This window comes from Aspergillus mulundensis (assembly GCF_003369625.1).
Source record: "Aspergillus mulundensis strain DSM 5745 chromosome Unknown scaffold_0, whole genome shotgun sequence".
NCBI classification, from domain to species: Eukaryota; Fungi; Ascomycota; class Eurotiomycetes; order Eurotiales; family Aspergillaceae; genus Aspergillus; species Aspergillus mulundensis.
In genome coordinates, this window is record NW_020797888.1 from 215,387 (window position 1) to 227,952 (window position 12,566).

General features: G+C 52.8%; 5 protein-coding genes across 5 annotated transcripts; 2 read left to right on the forward strand and 3 right to left on the reverse strand.

Moving 5' to 3' along the window:
- Window positions 1-218: 218 nt before the first annotated feature.
- DSM5745_00058 (uncharacterized protein) lies at window positions 219-4,168 on the reverse strand (the record flags this gene model as incomplete). Its single annotated transcript, XM_026742074.1, has 7 exons — window positions 219-766; window positions 824-1,581; window positions 1,962-2,085; window positions 2,272-2,845; window positions 2,897-3,277; window positions 3,331-4,043; window positions 4,090-4,168. The coding sequence occupies 7 exons, from the start codon at window positions 4,166-4,168 to the stop codon at window positions 219-221; spliced, it is 3,177 nt and encodes a 1,058-aa protein (XP_026607919.1).
- Window positions 4,169-4,805: 637 nt separating this feature from the next.
- On the forward strand, window positions 4,806-5,962 carry DSM5745_00059 (uncharacterized protein; the record flags this gene model as incomplete). The annotated part of the gene is made up of 5 exons (XM_026742075.1): window positions 4,806-5,095; window positions 5,281-5,413; window positions 5,463-5,482; window positions 5,543-5,707; window positions 5,764-5,962. The coding sequence occupies 5 exons, from the start codon at window positions 4,806-4,808 to the stop codon at window positions 5,960-5,962; spliced, it is 807 nt and encodes a 268-aa protein (XP_026607920.1).
- Window positions 5,963-6,180: 218 nt separating this feature from the next.
- On the reverse strand, window positions 6,181-7,257 carry DSM5745_00060 (isopenicillin N synthase family dioxygenase; the record flags this gene model as incomplete). Its single annotated transcript, XM_026742076.1, has 2 exons — window positions 6,181-7,026; window positions 7,087-7,257. The coding sequence occupies 2 exons, from the start codon at window positions 7,255-7,257 to the stop codon at window positions 6,181-6,183; spliced, it is 1,017 nt and encodes a 338-aa protein (XP_026607921.1).
- Window positions 7,258-7,631: 374 nt separating this feature from the next.
- DSM5745_00061 (uncharacterized protein) lies at window positions 7,632-10,668 on the forward strand (the record flags this gene model as incomplete). Its single annotated transcript, XM_026742077.1, has 2 exons — window positions 7,632-7,680; window positions 7,736-10,668. The coding sequence occupies 2 exons, from the start codon at window positions 7,632-7,634 to the stop codon at window positions 10,666-10,668; spliced, it is 2,982 nt and encodes a 993-aa protein (XP_026607922.1).
- Window positions 10,669-11,369: 701 nt separating this feature from the next.
- Window positions 11,370-11,942, reverse strand: DSM5745_00062 (Zn(II)2Cys6 transcription factor domain-containing protein; the record flags this gene model as incomplete). Its single annotated transcript, XM_026742078.1, has 3 exons — window positions 11,370-11,432; window positions 11,532-11,752; window positions 11,795-11,942. The coding sequence occupies 3 exons, from the start codon at window positions 11,940-11,942 to the stop codon at window positions 11,370-11,372; spliced, it is 432 nt and encodes a 143-aa protein (XP_026607923.1).
- Between the last annotated feature and the right edge of the window lie 624 nt (window positions 11,943-12,566).

Here is a 12,566-nt window from a genome sequence, read left to right on the forward strand (position 1 = left end):
AAATAAAATATACATGGTAGGTTGAAAACATGCTGCGAGAGCCGCACTGGTTCGGTCAAGGATCTGAACGGCTGCTTGAACTGAGATGGAGATACTTGTTTTGCAAATCGGGCCCTAGCAGGTTGATTGTCGAATGATTCCTTAGCTATGATGCCAATGAACGAGTCCGCACCTCAGTAACTATTGAAAAGCAAAAGATCGATGGCCGGGTGTTCTTCTCAGCGACGACACTCCCGACGTTCCATGAAGCTAAAATACCACGTAGGTTCGTCGTGTGCGACGCGGCAGGTTGAACTCCAGGCTTTCTTCTTGTCTTTCTGGTAGTACTGGGCATCCTTGTCCACACCTTCCTGGAGATCGTTCGACTCCAGCATGCAATCCAGACACAGGCCATCGAAATACCCGCGGACCTCTTCTTCCGCCGACCTAACAATCTTCTTCCAGTTCCTTCTGCAGCGACACCAGCTCTCGCGACCGCGCGGTGCCCCATTTCCCTTTCGAGTCCGCGTCCAGCAATGAGGACAGCAATTCATGGGGTGAACGGCATTGCCTCGGAAGGATGCGAGTCGTCCGATAAGCTCGTCAATACTAGTTTTCTTTATGTACGACTCTAATGGCCAGACCTGTATACGACGAAGCTCCCGGAAGTATTCGAAAAACGTCTTTTCCCTGCATTTGCATTGTTCGTCGAGGAGTGTGGCGACGTGATCGAACAGGCCGTGGTGTAAGACATTTCGGAGACGACCGCGGGCAGAGTTCAGCTGTTCTATAATATAAGATACTAATTAGCGGCCGATGACAATGGTGGTTGAAGGGTACTCACGAATAATTAGCGGACGAAGCTGCAATAAGTTAACGTTTATAGGGTTAAGTTCCGAAATGGCCCCGGGACCCATGTAGACAAGGAACTTCGAAGCTTCCATAAACCCTTCGGCATAGTTAAACTGGTAGCATGGTGAGATGACCTGCTGGAAGAAATACAGGCGCTCGCTGCCAGCTTGCGTAAACTCAACCTGGTACCAACCCACGAACCAATCCTTCAAAACAGCAAGGCTAACATCCAACTTCTTTCGCCCGCAAAGTCCAATGAGGTGCCAAATTGTGTCGATGGGGACTGAGCCCATTGTCGCCGGCTCCAGGCACCCGTGCAATTGCTTCAAGAGGATTTCCATAGCCGCGTGATTGGCTCCATCGTAGTCGATTGACGTTCGACGCGGGTTTTTGGCAATGAGTTTGCCAAGGAACGTGCTGGCCATGAGTTTCTCTCGCTCAACTTCGAAGGTTATCATATTCGAGGCTTGGTTGGATTGTTTTCTGCCCCTGTTGTTTCTTCGTTCACACTCGTCGACCCGGAGATGCAGGTTGGAGTTCTGGGTGATGCTGATGAATCTTGGTTGAGTCCGGGACACCGCTTGCACAGCTCGGCCATCAGGTTCCTCTTCCACCGTCGAATCCCAGAAACTTCCATCCACAGTGGTTGCGAAGGATTCTTGATTTGGAAGCTGATCTTCCGAGCCCCAGCCATTCGCGGCAACGTCGTCAAAGGCCGGTTCGTGGAAGGCACGGTCTTGAAAGCCCCAGCTGCCAAAGACCTCTTTAGTTTACCAAGACATACTGTGGTGTTTCAAGATCAATTGAGCAGTAGCGGGCAATAGACAGACAATGACGAATAGACAGTATGAGTAGGCCGGAACACAGTCACAGGAATTGAAAAGAGAAGAAAGCCCTTGAGCTGTAGAGACCGGCGACCCTTAGGTGGAGTGGAGAGAGACGTTCGACGTTAGGCAGGATTCAGTAGATAGGAGGATGATTTGAGAAAAGTCGCTATAGAGGGAAGGGTGATGGCAAATGAGGGATGTTGAGGGTATCTGACTGCGCAAAGAACAGACACGATGAGAGGGATGAAGGGATAAATGAGTGAGGTAGATGGGAGGGATGAAAGTCAGAGAGAGGATGCGAACCTTGCCTTGGGTAAGGAGGGAGGAGAAGAGGGCCTGTCTTGTGTTGTGTTGCTCGAAGCAGATGCCACGTGATCCACCCCAAATGCCTCAACGGTATCTCCTCTCCCACTTGCAACAGTCGAGCCTGATGATTTTGTTCTAGATTTGAGTTTCTGTCCACTATCAGCTGCCCCTCATGGCTAGTTACGAGCCTTCAGCTCGACCTACGCCTTGATATTTGATATTACGTGAGTAAGCAAAATTCAGGACTTTGAGCCATCGTGTACGATTATCTTGTCTCCCAGACGGCTAAACCACCATGTAATAGTACCGGCGTCAGGCAGCCGTTGCCATGTACTGTTTCCCACGTCTGAGCCATCGGATACTTTGTTTTTGATGTCCTTGATATAATCTAGTTTGCCAATAGTGCCTTCCTGAAAATATAGAGGTACAGGAACGTGTTCGTCAACATTGAGGTCCCAACGGAACTGCCCAAGTGCTTCCTGGTGTCCATCATTGAAGGAAAGGAGAACACCCAGGATTGGTCTGTGTTGCTGTTCTGTATCTCTGCAGAGCTGTACGTGTAGCAGGCCCTTGAGTGGTACTTTCGACAAGTACCAAGTACACGTTGGCCCGCCCTGGCCCGGAGGAACAGGCGGCGGCTCAATATGAATATCGGGTGGTACTTCTAGTGGCGATTCAGTCTCGTCGGTAACTGGCAGGGCGCAAGTAACGCCAAGCTCTGCAACGCATTTTGATCGGGAAGCTGGGTCGAATCCGTCATGGAATATCCCCGTGACAGGGCCATCGCCGGCCTTCATCAATGGCCGGTACTCACATAGAGGTAGAACATTGCCAGTATACTGGGGTCCGAAGGTTACTGTCCTTCCACGAGAGGTATGCAACTGGCTTGTCAGCACTCAGCACGGGCGCATATTCAAACGAAATGGCCTTACAATCAAGGCAGGATCAGCGGCTGACCCAATCGGCAATTCAAACTTCCGTATCCACGCTCCTGTTACCTTTTCCCGCGAGTTCAAGGGAAAATAAACCCAGTGCTTGTATAGTTCAGTGACGCGCCGAGACATTTCCGCGATGAACTTCTCCAAGGCGCCTGGTGTGTCAGAGGAAGCGTGAATCCCAAACATTCGAGAGCCAGCACAACAAACTAAAAGACCTTTGATGTTGGCATCTAACGGCTGGTAATGTAGACGATGTGTATCTTTATGGTTATGGAAGTTCCAGGGATGGAACTTGGGCTGTACGGGTGAGCTCCACATAATTCTTGATTTTGATGAGCTACCTTCAGCGAGTTGCAGGTCTCGTACAAAGATGCCCTGTGCGCGTTAGCGTTGCCCAAGAAGGAGATATTAGGTTACTAGCGCCTTACATCAAGAGTGACATTTGTAGCAATAGCTGGCATATAGCCTCCGTCGATGATCTTATACCACGGCGAGCCATCCACTTGAGGGCTCGATTTATTGTCCAAAAACCGGATTGCGCGTATACCGATGCCGTCTACCGAAAGCAAGATTTTGTCGATCGTATCCGGAAGCTTGATGTGACGTAGCGCAGTGGTTGTGGTTGATTCCAGCGGCTCGGCGCTAATCTGCGATACATAGGAAGAGCCTCGGTAAGAGGTCTCTAGAATCCAGGCTTCCTTTGAGAGATTGAGATGAATCGGCTGGCTTCGATAAGTCTCCCTAAACCTTTGCAGGAGGCGTCGTGTTTCACCAAGCACAATGAGGTACCAGCATGGGGGGACAAGATCACTAATCATGACCCTCATTTCGGCAGGTAGGCGCCGGAGTAGGTCCTGGCTGAAGATGTCTTGCATTATTTCCGACGAATGTTCACTAAACAGTCCTTCCAAGGCTGACGCACGTTCCCCACGATCATCGCGCCGTAGATCGTATAGGGGCTTCATGGCATCGGCAAACCGCGTCAGCTCTTCTGAGGTGGGTTTTGCTGATGGCTCATACGTAGCCGCCAGGATCTCATAGCATGCGGCATGCAGCCAGACTGGCCGAAGCGGTGAACCATAGCAGAGCATGCAGCGGGCTCGATCGCATTGTGGCGCGGAAAGTGGACGAAGGTTCGAATCTAGACGGCGGGTCAGACAGGAGAGAAGATCTCAAATGAAACTCACCCAAGACTTTGGGACCAGGAGGTTGTCTGCAAAGGAAACAGGTGGTTCGCTTGATGTGAAGCTCGTCTAGGGGCGCCATGTTCGAAGCTCAGGCAGCAGGATGGGCACAGCGCTCGGGAAGCACAGCGGAGAGATATACAGGTATCAATAGCTCCCAAGACTTTGTTTGACGCTGGATTAAGTGAAGGGTAGAGGGTGCGGAGTTGGTCAGGTTCATGTGATCCAAAACAAAGCAAGGGCGCCGCGGCCTTGTCACGTGGCCGCCTTGGCGGCCTAAGGCCACGGCTTCCTCTTCTGGCATCATGTAGCTTCCCCTTCACAAGGTTATCAAAGACTATGGTTGTCTGTCTAGGCCTCCATGGTCGACATCTTTTTCTTGAGCAGTCATATACGACCTGGCTATGGAAATCTTGGTCTCCATCCATAGATATGGACTAGGAGGACGGCGTGCACAGTTTCGATGTTCAACCATTGGTTCGCCGATCAAGTCCGGGCAAGGATTTGGAGAACATTGTGGCGTCAAGCCTATCTCATATCGATGGTGAACTCTAAGATAAGAGACTTTGGAGTAGTCTGCACAAGCAGGTATGTTCCCCTATCAGATCGGCGAAGCATCACTTTTGACCGAGATAACTATAATTGGAGATCGCAACAGAGAATATGAAGCAACCATCCAGCATCCAGCAATCTCCCTGTATCAGCAGAATCATATCACAATGAGACCAACCCCCCTCCCCAACGGCACAGGCTCCATTCCCCCAATCGGGCTCGGGACATGGCAATCCAGCGCAAACGCGACACGCTCCGCCGTAAAACACGCCCTCCAGCACGGATACAGACACATCGACACGGCGCTCAACTACGGTAACGAAAAGGAGGTCGGGGGAGGAATCCGCGACTCGGGCGTTCCAAGGGAGGAGATCTGGGTGACGACAAAGCTGGACAATCACTGGCATCACCGGGTGCGCGAGGGGCTGGAGAGCTCGCTAAATGATCTGGGCCTTGAGTATGTGGACTTGTACCTCGTACATTTTCCTTGCTCGACGGATCCGGGGGATCGGGGAAAGCATCTGCCGAATTGGGATTATGTGAAGACTTGGTGCGTATAATTTTCCCCCAAGCCTCCCGGTCTGCAATGGTTGGTGAGATGTTGAGGGGCGTGGGCGTGTTGCTGATGAGGATACGACAAAGGCAAGAGATGCAGAAGCTCCTGGACACCGGCAAAGTCCGCAACATCGGGGTTTCAAACTTCCAGATCAGCCATCTCGAGAGACTCCTCAATGATCCCTCGTGCAAGGTCATTCCGGCCGTGAATCAGATCGAGGTGGGTTTCGTTTCTCGTTTCACGTTGCCATTGCTGACTTCCTACGCAGCTACATCCGTATAACCCCTCGTACGTTCCGCTAATCCCAACAATGGTGCTTTGACAGCTGACGTCTATTTCAATGAATAGACCCAAGCTCTTCGCATACTGCACTTCGAAAGGCATCCACTGCACCGCATACTCCTGCCTAGGCGGCCACAGTGACAGCCCCATAAACGGCCGGACCGATCTCCTTCAAGACCCCATTATCCTCGAAATCGCGGCAGCAAAAGGGAAGACACCGGCACAGATTCTGTACGTCCCCTTATAACTCGCGGTATGGATCCGAGGCGCTGACTCTCCACCTGCAGGCTAAAATGGAACCTCCAGCGCGGGGTCAGCGTGATCCCCAAGAGCGTTACTCCGGAGCGGATCGAGAACAACTTTGACCTTGAGGGGTGGGAGTTGAGTGAGGAGGAGTTTGAGATGATGACTGGCATCAAGACGCGCGCGAAGGTTGTGGGCGATGGCTGGATGCCGATACGGGTCTTCACTGGGGATGATGAGTAGAGGGTATAAGTGCAAAGACTGGGGTTGGATCGAGTCCTTGCCTTACCGTTTGCAAGGTTATGTCTGGCGTTGAGTTGCACATAGAGCCCAATGGTTGATGATGAGGCAGCCCCGACACGCAGAGCGAAGTACAAATCTGACAAACAGGCACAGTAGAAACATAATTCATTGAGAAGCTAGTCGAGACAAACGCCATAAAAAGATCGTAAAGCCGTCACCTAGTACGTCGCATTCATCCTCATAGCAATATACTCACTACTCGTAATTGGCTCATACATCTTGGGCCTCCCCTCCCCATGACAATTAGGCAGACACTCAATAACGCGATCACGATCCGGACTAATAAAGTATGGAATCGAGTAGCGTGCCTTCGTCATGCGCCCCTTGGTCTCCCCCGTCGTCTCATCTGCAACATCCACCAACGGCGGCGCTCTGACGCGATGCATCGTGGACTTCAACTCATGATTACTCCAGCGCATGAGCAAGTCGCCAATATTCACGACCGCCATGCCGGGGATATACGGCGCGGAATTGAATTTCTCCTTTACATCAATATCCTCGACTTCGAGACCGCCGACCTCATCTTGGAAGAGGATGGTCATGGTGCCGAAATCCGTATGCGCCGCGATACGCTCGGCCTTGCCTTCTCGCAGCAGTTCCTCCTCAACGGGTGGATAATGGAGTAAGCGGCACTGGTTCGTGCGGTCGGAATGGTACTGCAAAAAGAAGTTCTCGTCTAGCCCCATTCCAAGCGCGATAAGTCTAAGCATAAGCGTTTCGAGATCCGAGCAGGTCGAAAAGAACTTTGCGAAGAAGCCGCGGAATCCAGGGAGAGTTTCTTCAGGGATCCAGATATTGCGCATTTGCGTGTCGTTCTCGTTGCCGATTTCGAAGGACTCCTTTACGTCGGGGGTCTTGCGACGCTGCGCGATCGAGTCTGAGTCGAAAACCATCTGGACGACTTTTTCGCGGCCTATCCCGCTGTAGCCGCGGTGGTAGCTGCCTTCTGGGGGGTGGGGAGCTTTGTTCTTTTCGGAATCGGGAAGGGCGAAGAATTTGGCGCTCTATTTGTACATGAAGACTTGTTAGTGAGATTTGAGATGTGAGGCAAAGGACCACCCTACCCATCCGAATGCCTCATCAACCAGGTCTTGAGGCACGCCGTGGTTCTTGATGTAGGCAAACCCGACATGCTTGAACGCCTTGTACACCTCGTGCGCGACTTTGGCGAGCTCTTCTGGACCACCTATCCGCGCGGGCTCCAGGTCGATGACTGGAATGCTTGTGGCCACCATTTTCATCTTCCGTGTAGATCCGGCGCTGGTTGATCGTCAATAACGGGCTATGGCAGCTATATCCTCGTGCAGTTATCCGGAGTTGAAATCGCGCGGTTTGCGATTTGGAGAACGCTCCTTGATATGCGCTTGGGCTTTATTGGTGTGATATGGCACGATGTGGAGTAGATATGGACAGACAACCTCGGGTTGGAAGAGGCAAGTTGGCCGATCTGATCGGGGAATGTGGTGTTGGAGAAGGGCCCGGTTGAGGCCACTACCCCGCTTCAAGTTGATAAGAGCGTCTCCAACTGACATAGGTATGGCAATACCATAATGCCGGCCAAGGCGCCAGCAATAGCGACAGGGACAACAACGTCCAAAGAGCAAGCAAGATGGCCAGTATAGCAGAGCACAAATACCGGATCGGTGTCGATGTTGGCGGTAAGTCTACTCCCTGGGCATGAGATGAGGAGGAGCAGCTAACACCCGTTTGCAGGGACAAACACCGACGCGGTACTCATCGCGCTCGACTCGATGAGCATCGTCGCCTCACACAAATCGCCCACGACCGCCGATGTGACGACCGGCATAACGAATGCTGTTCGAACGGTTATCGAAAGCGCCTCCGTCTCCCTCTCCTCAATCGGCTGCGTCATCGTCGGGACCACGCACTTCGTCAACGCGGTCGTGCAGCGCTCGCCTGCCCTGCGTCGGGTCGCGGTGATTCGACTCTGCGGCGGACCAGACGAAGGCTTCGGGCGCGGGATTCCGCCGTTTATTGACTTTCCGCTTGATCTTCGATCATGCATTGAGTCAGCGCGACAATATTTCTGCCATGGGGGGTTCCAGATCTCGGGCGAAGAAATCAGCGCTGTGGACGAAGACGAGATTCGTCGTGTCGCTGCTGAGCTGGCTGCGGATCGAGTCGAGAATATCGTGATATCGGGCATGTACGCGCCGCTCAATCACACACAAGAAGTGGCTGTGCGGGATATCCTCCTCCAAACAATGAAGTCGACAAGCAACTTCAGACCACGCGTTACGCTCTCCCACGAAGTCTCCGGTCTCGGTTTCCTGTCGCGCGAAAATGCCGCCATTCTCAACGCGACGCTGCGCCCTCTCGCCGAGAAGACGATCTACGGATTCAAGAAAGCAATGCAGGATATCTTTCAAGGGAGCCCGTACACACTATACCTCACGCAGAATGATGGCAGTGTTCTCAGCGCCGGCGAGGCGGTCGATAAACCGATTCGCACATTCAACTCCGGCCCGACGAATTCCATCCGCGGCGGCGAGTTTCTGTGGCGTGCTGCTGGGAAGGCGAGCGGACGAGATCAGGAAGACCGGACGGAGCCGCTGGTTGTCATTGACATTGGAGGGACAACTTCGGATAGCGGACTGTTGCTGCCAAATGGCCTTCCGCAGATGAGCTCCATTACGGGGTTGGTTGGTGGTGTTCGGACAAACTTTGCACTTCCGGCTGTCGAGAGCATCGGGTTAGGAGGCGGCAGTATCATTCGCGATACTCATGGTCGGGTAACGGTTGGCCCAGATAGCGTTGCTTTGGAGTTGCTGGAAAAGGCACAGCTGTTCGGAGGAGACTATCTCACGTCTACGGATATCGTTGCTGCGTCGGGAGTCCACAACTCTCATGAACCAAATCCGTTCCGCGGAATGGGGGACGTCTCTCGACTATCAGACATTACTCCAGACCTTGTATCCCGGGCACGGGAAGAAATGAGACGGATGATTACCGCGCTCGTCGACAGAACGAAGACGCAGAAAGGAGACGTAGATGTCCTGATTGTCGGTGGAGGCGCACCATTGATAAAAACAGACGAACCGCTCAAAGGCGTCCGAAGCTTACGGACTGTTAAAGGGGCGGAGGTTGCGAATGCCGTTGGGGCCGCCATTTCACGAGTCTCTGGAGTCATTGACACCGTGGTTGATACCTCGAATCAAACAATCAAAGCGGCGCAGGAATCCGTCTCACGGTTGGCGATTGACAAGGCTGTTGCTAACGGAGCGAAGCCAGAGACTGTCCAGATAGCCGAGGTGACCATGCTCCCGATTCAGTATGTTGATGCAAAAGCTAGAATCGTGGTTCGTGCGGTCGGAGAATTGGCCGTCGTGTCTCAAGGGATAACAGAAACATTAGAGCCATTAGAGGGTAACGAGGAAAAGGAGTCACAGGAAACTACGCGACCTGTTTCTGAGTCGATCGATGAAGCTGTCGACATCCACTCCTACCGTCCACTCATCAAAGACCAGCAGTGGGTCATCTCAACCACAGATCTCGACTTCATAGCCCAAGGCTGCAAAGTGCTCGGCTGCGGAGGTGGTGGCGACCCATACCAGGAGTTCCTCAAAGTCAGTGCTCTAGTCCAAAAGAACCCAGGTACAGTCAAAGTTGTCTCACCAGACTACCTCCCGGACGACGATCTCGTGGGCTGGACGGGAAACATGGGAAGTCCCGAAGTCAACATGGAGCGGCTCGAGAATGACGAGTGTCTCAAGGCACACGAAGAGCTCATGCGCGCCACCGGCATCCCAGGGGTTTCAGGGTTCATGGCATTAGAAATCGGTGGAGGGAATGGCGTACTCAACCTAGGCGTTGCGGCGAGGTTCGGGGTTCCCTGCGTCGACGCGGACTACATGGGCCGCGCATACCCCACGACCTGGCAGGTTACAGCCAATGTGTACGGCAGCGAGCGTGGCGAGGCCCTGGTCCCAATGACAATTGCCAGCGGCGACGGTTCATTCATCACAATGACCGCATCACGGACCGACAGGTTGGTGGATAAGATCCTCCGAGCCTCTTGTGTCGAAATGGGCTGTCGCGCTGGCAGTGCCGGGCCACCGAAAACGGCCAAGATCGTGCGCGACCAGGCGATTACCAACACCGTCTCTCTTGCCTGGTGGATCGGCCGGGCAATTGCACTGGAGAAGACCATCAGCGACAGAGCGCAGCGGATAATCGATGAAGTCGGCGGTCCTGAGAGCGCCGCCATCCTCGGCGAGGGGAAGATCACGAATGTCGAGCGGATCCTCAAGACTGGTCATACCTATGGCGTGCTCGAGGTAGACGGGAAATTGCCGGACGGTACAAAGGCTACTTTGAAGGTGCCATTCAAGAACGAAAATGCGTTTGTCGAGGCGGTTCTTACGAGCGGCGAGTCGAAGATCCTCGCATCGGTGCCGGATTTGATTGCTGTGCTTGATGCCGAGACAGGGGCCGGACTTGGTACGCCGGAGTACAAGTATGGCCTGAAGGTGATGATCATCGCCATTGCCGCTTCACCGAGGTGGACTGACACACCAAGGGGCATGGCGCTGGGGGGTCCTGGGTCCATGGGTTTCGAGGGCATTGAATACGTGCCCATTGGGAAGTATAGCAAACCACGGAGCGTGATTGACGCTTTCGCGTAACTGCAAGTATATAGAGCCTGTCTTGTCGACAAGCATTGACCAAACAGCCATTGCAACACTGTATATAAGCTATAACCGAATAGCATCAGACGATTATGTCCCACTCATTCCATTTCTCATAATTCTGGCGGCATGCAGGAAGAAAGAGTCAATTCGCAACGCTACAGGTCGCAGCAGCGCAAGCGACGCATCATCGTCCGCCCATCCGCGTAATCGTTGAAGCGATTCATGGAAATTTCCCAGGAGCTCAAATGCGGCGTGTACCTGCTGCGGACTAGGTGCCAGCAGAAAGAGGTAGATCAGGAAGTTCCCGCATAGTGTGAGTTGCGATCGGGCATCTAGCTGGTCAGCATGATCCGAATTCTGTGGCGAAGAAACCTACGTCCGCCCCAGAAAGCATGCAGGCACTCGCGCGTGATTCTGCTCATAAAGAGAGTGAAGTTGCGGAACTCCCCGATGGCTGGATCGAAATACCTGCAGAGAGGTGAGGCCGCATCTGACTTGGCAGGCATCCGGGCAGGGCTCATCAACGCGCGGAAGAGCAGTGCCTGGACCGCGAAGTAGGACAAATTCAGCGGTGCTACCAAATGAGCCTTGATTCTTTGTCCTTAGAGTTGAACTTACCGTTATTTCGAAAAGCAAAGGCGTTGTTATAGGCCATGGTGACGCAGTTGGGAACCATCGATGACCATGTCTCGAGCTCACGACGAATACTCAGGAGCTGGGTCTCCCGGAGTTGGGGCTGGGTAATCGTCTGCTGATAACTAGAATCAAGGCTAATTGGTCAACAACAAGTCGCGAAACAAGCAAGCCACCTACTAGTAGGAATCAACAAGTCCATGCAAAATCTGGCTGAGCTTTACCATCTCCAAGAATCGAGCGCTCGGTGAGGCTGGCAGCCCTCCGGCGAGTGGGCTAGGCTCTATCTCGGGGGATAGAAGCGACTGGATACTGGTGTAGCTCGCGTCGACAACAGTGCTATCCGTCGCGTCGTCGGAGTCAACAATCTCTCCAGAACTATGCCGCGAACTGGGCTCGCCATCGGTAGACTTGCAAACTTGACCTTTCGAGCGACAGAATCGGCCTGGGACGTTATTTAAAGTCCACTTACACCGGAGTCACTTACAAGGAGGCACAGTCTCGATTATGCAGGCGGTCTTTCGCCGTCGGCACGCGTCACATGGTCGATTCTTGCGGCTTCTCCATTGCCGGGCAGCGCCAAACTTGGTCTTGATCTTGAAACTACGTCGTCTCGGAGAAGTAGCGCCGTCCATATCGTAAAACAGTTGAGATCATCATCTTGGTGATGTGTTGGAGAAATGAGGGGGAACAAGCAAAGACCGCCGGGGCGGCTGGGAAAGAGTACACAGCCCATTTCGGACTAGCGTCTCGATAAGCAGAAGCCTTATCTGCCGTGCCTCCCCAAAGTCCAAGCCATCGGCATTTGGACTCATTCCAGAGTACGGCTTGCTTGGCCAGATATGTTCAGGAATAATTGCGGTCGCTTCGCACTATTTATCGAGATTATTGCGTGCGGCTGTAGACTATGGCAGAATTTACAGGAGTGTCTCTCCAGATCTGACCAACCATAGGTATCGCGTAGCACTCTATACCGGGTGGAAATATATATCCCCAATGTGTAAGGACAGAATTTGCCGAGAACTGTACTCATGCGCGATTATTTATCCCCAACTGCTTTTGATTGTTGAACAACAGTAAGATAAATACAAAACGGATCAGACTGATGATCTATAGATCGTTACCAGCACTAAATGGACTTGACGTGCCTTCTGAAGCCAAGGCGAGAGCCGTAAATTGTGCTGTGCATAGTGATTGACTAAGGGAAAGCACAAGCTTATGAAGAACCTTATAGGCGGTGCCTTACTTTTCCTGGGCAC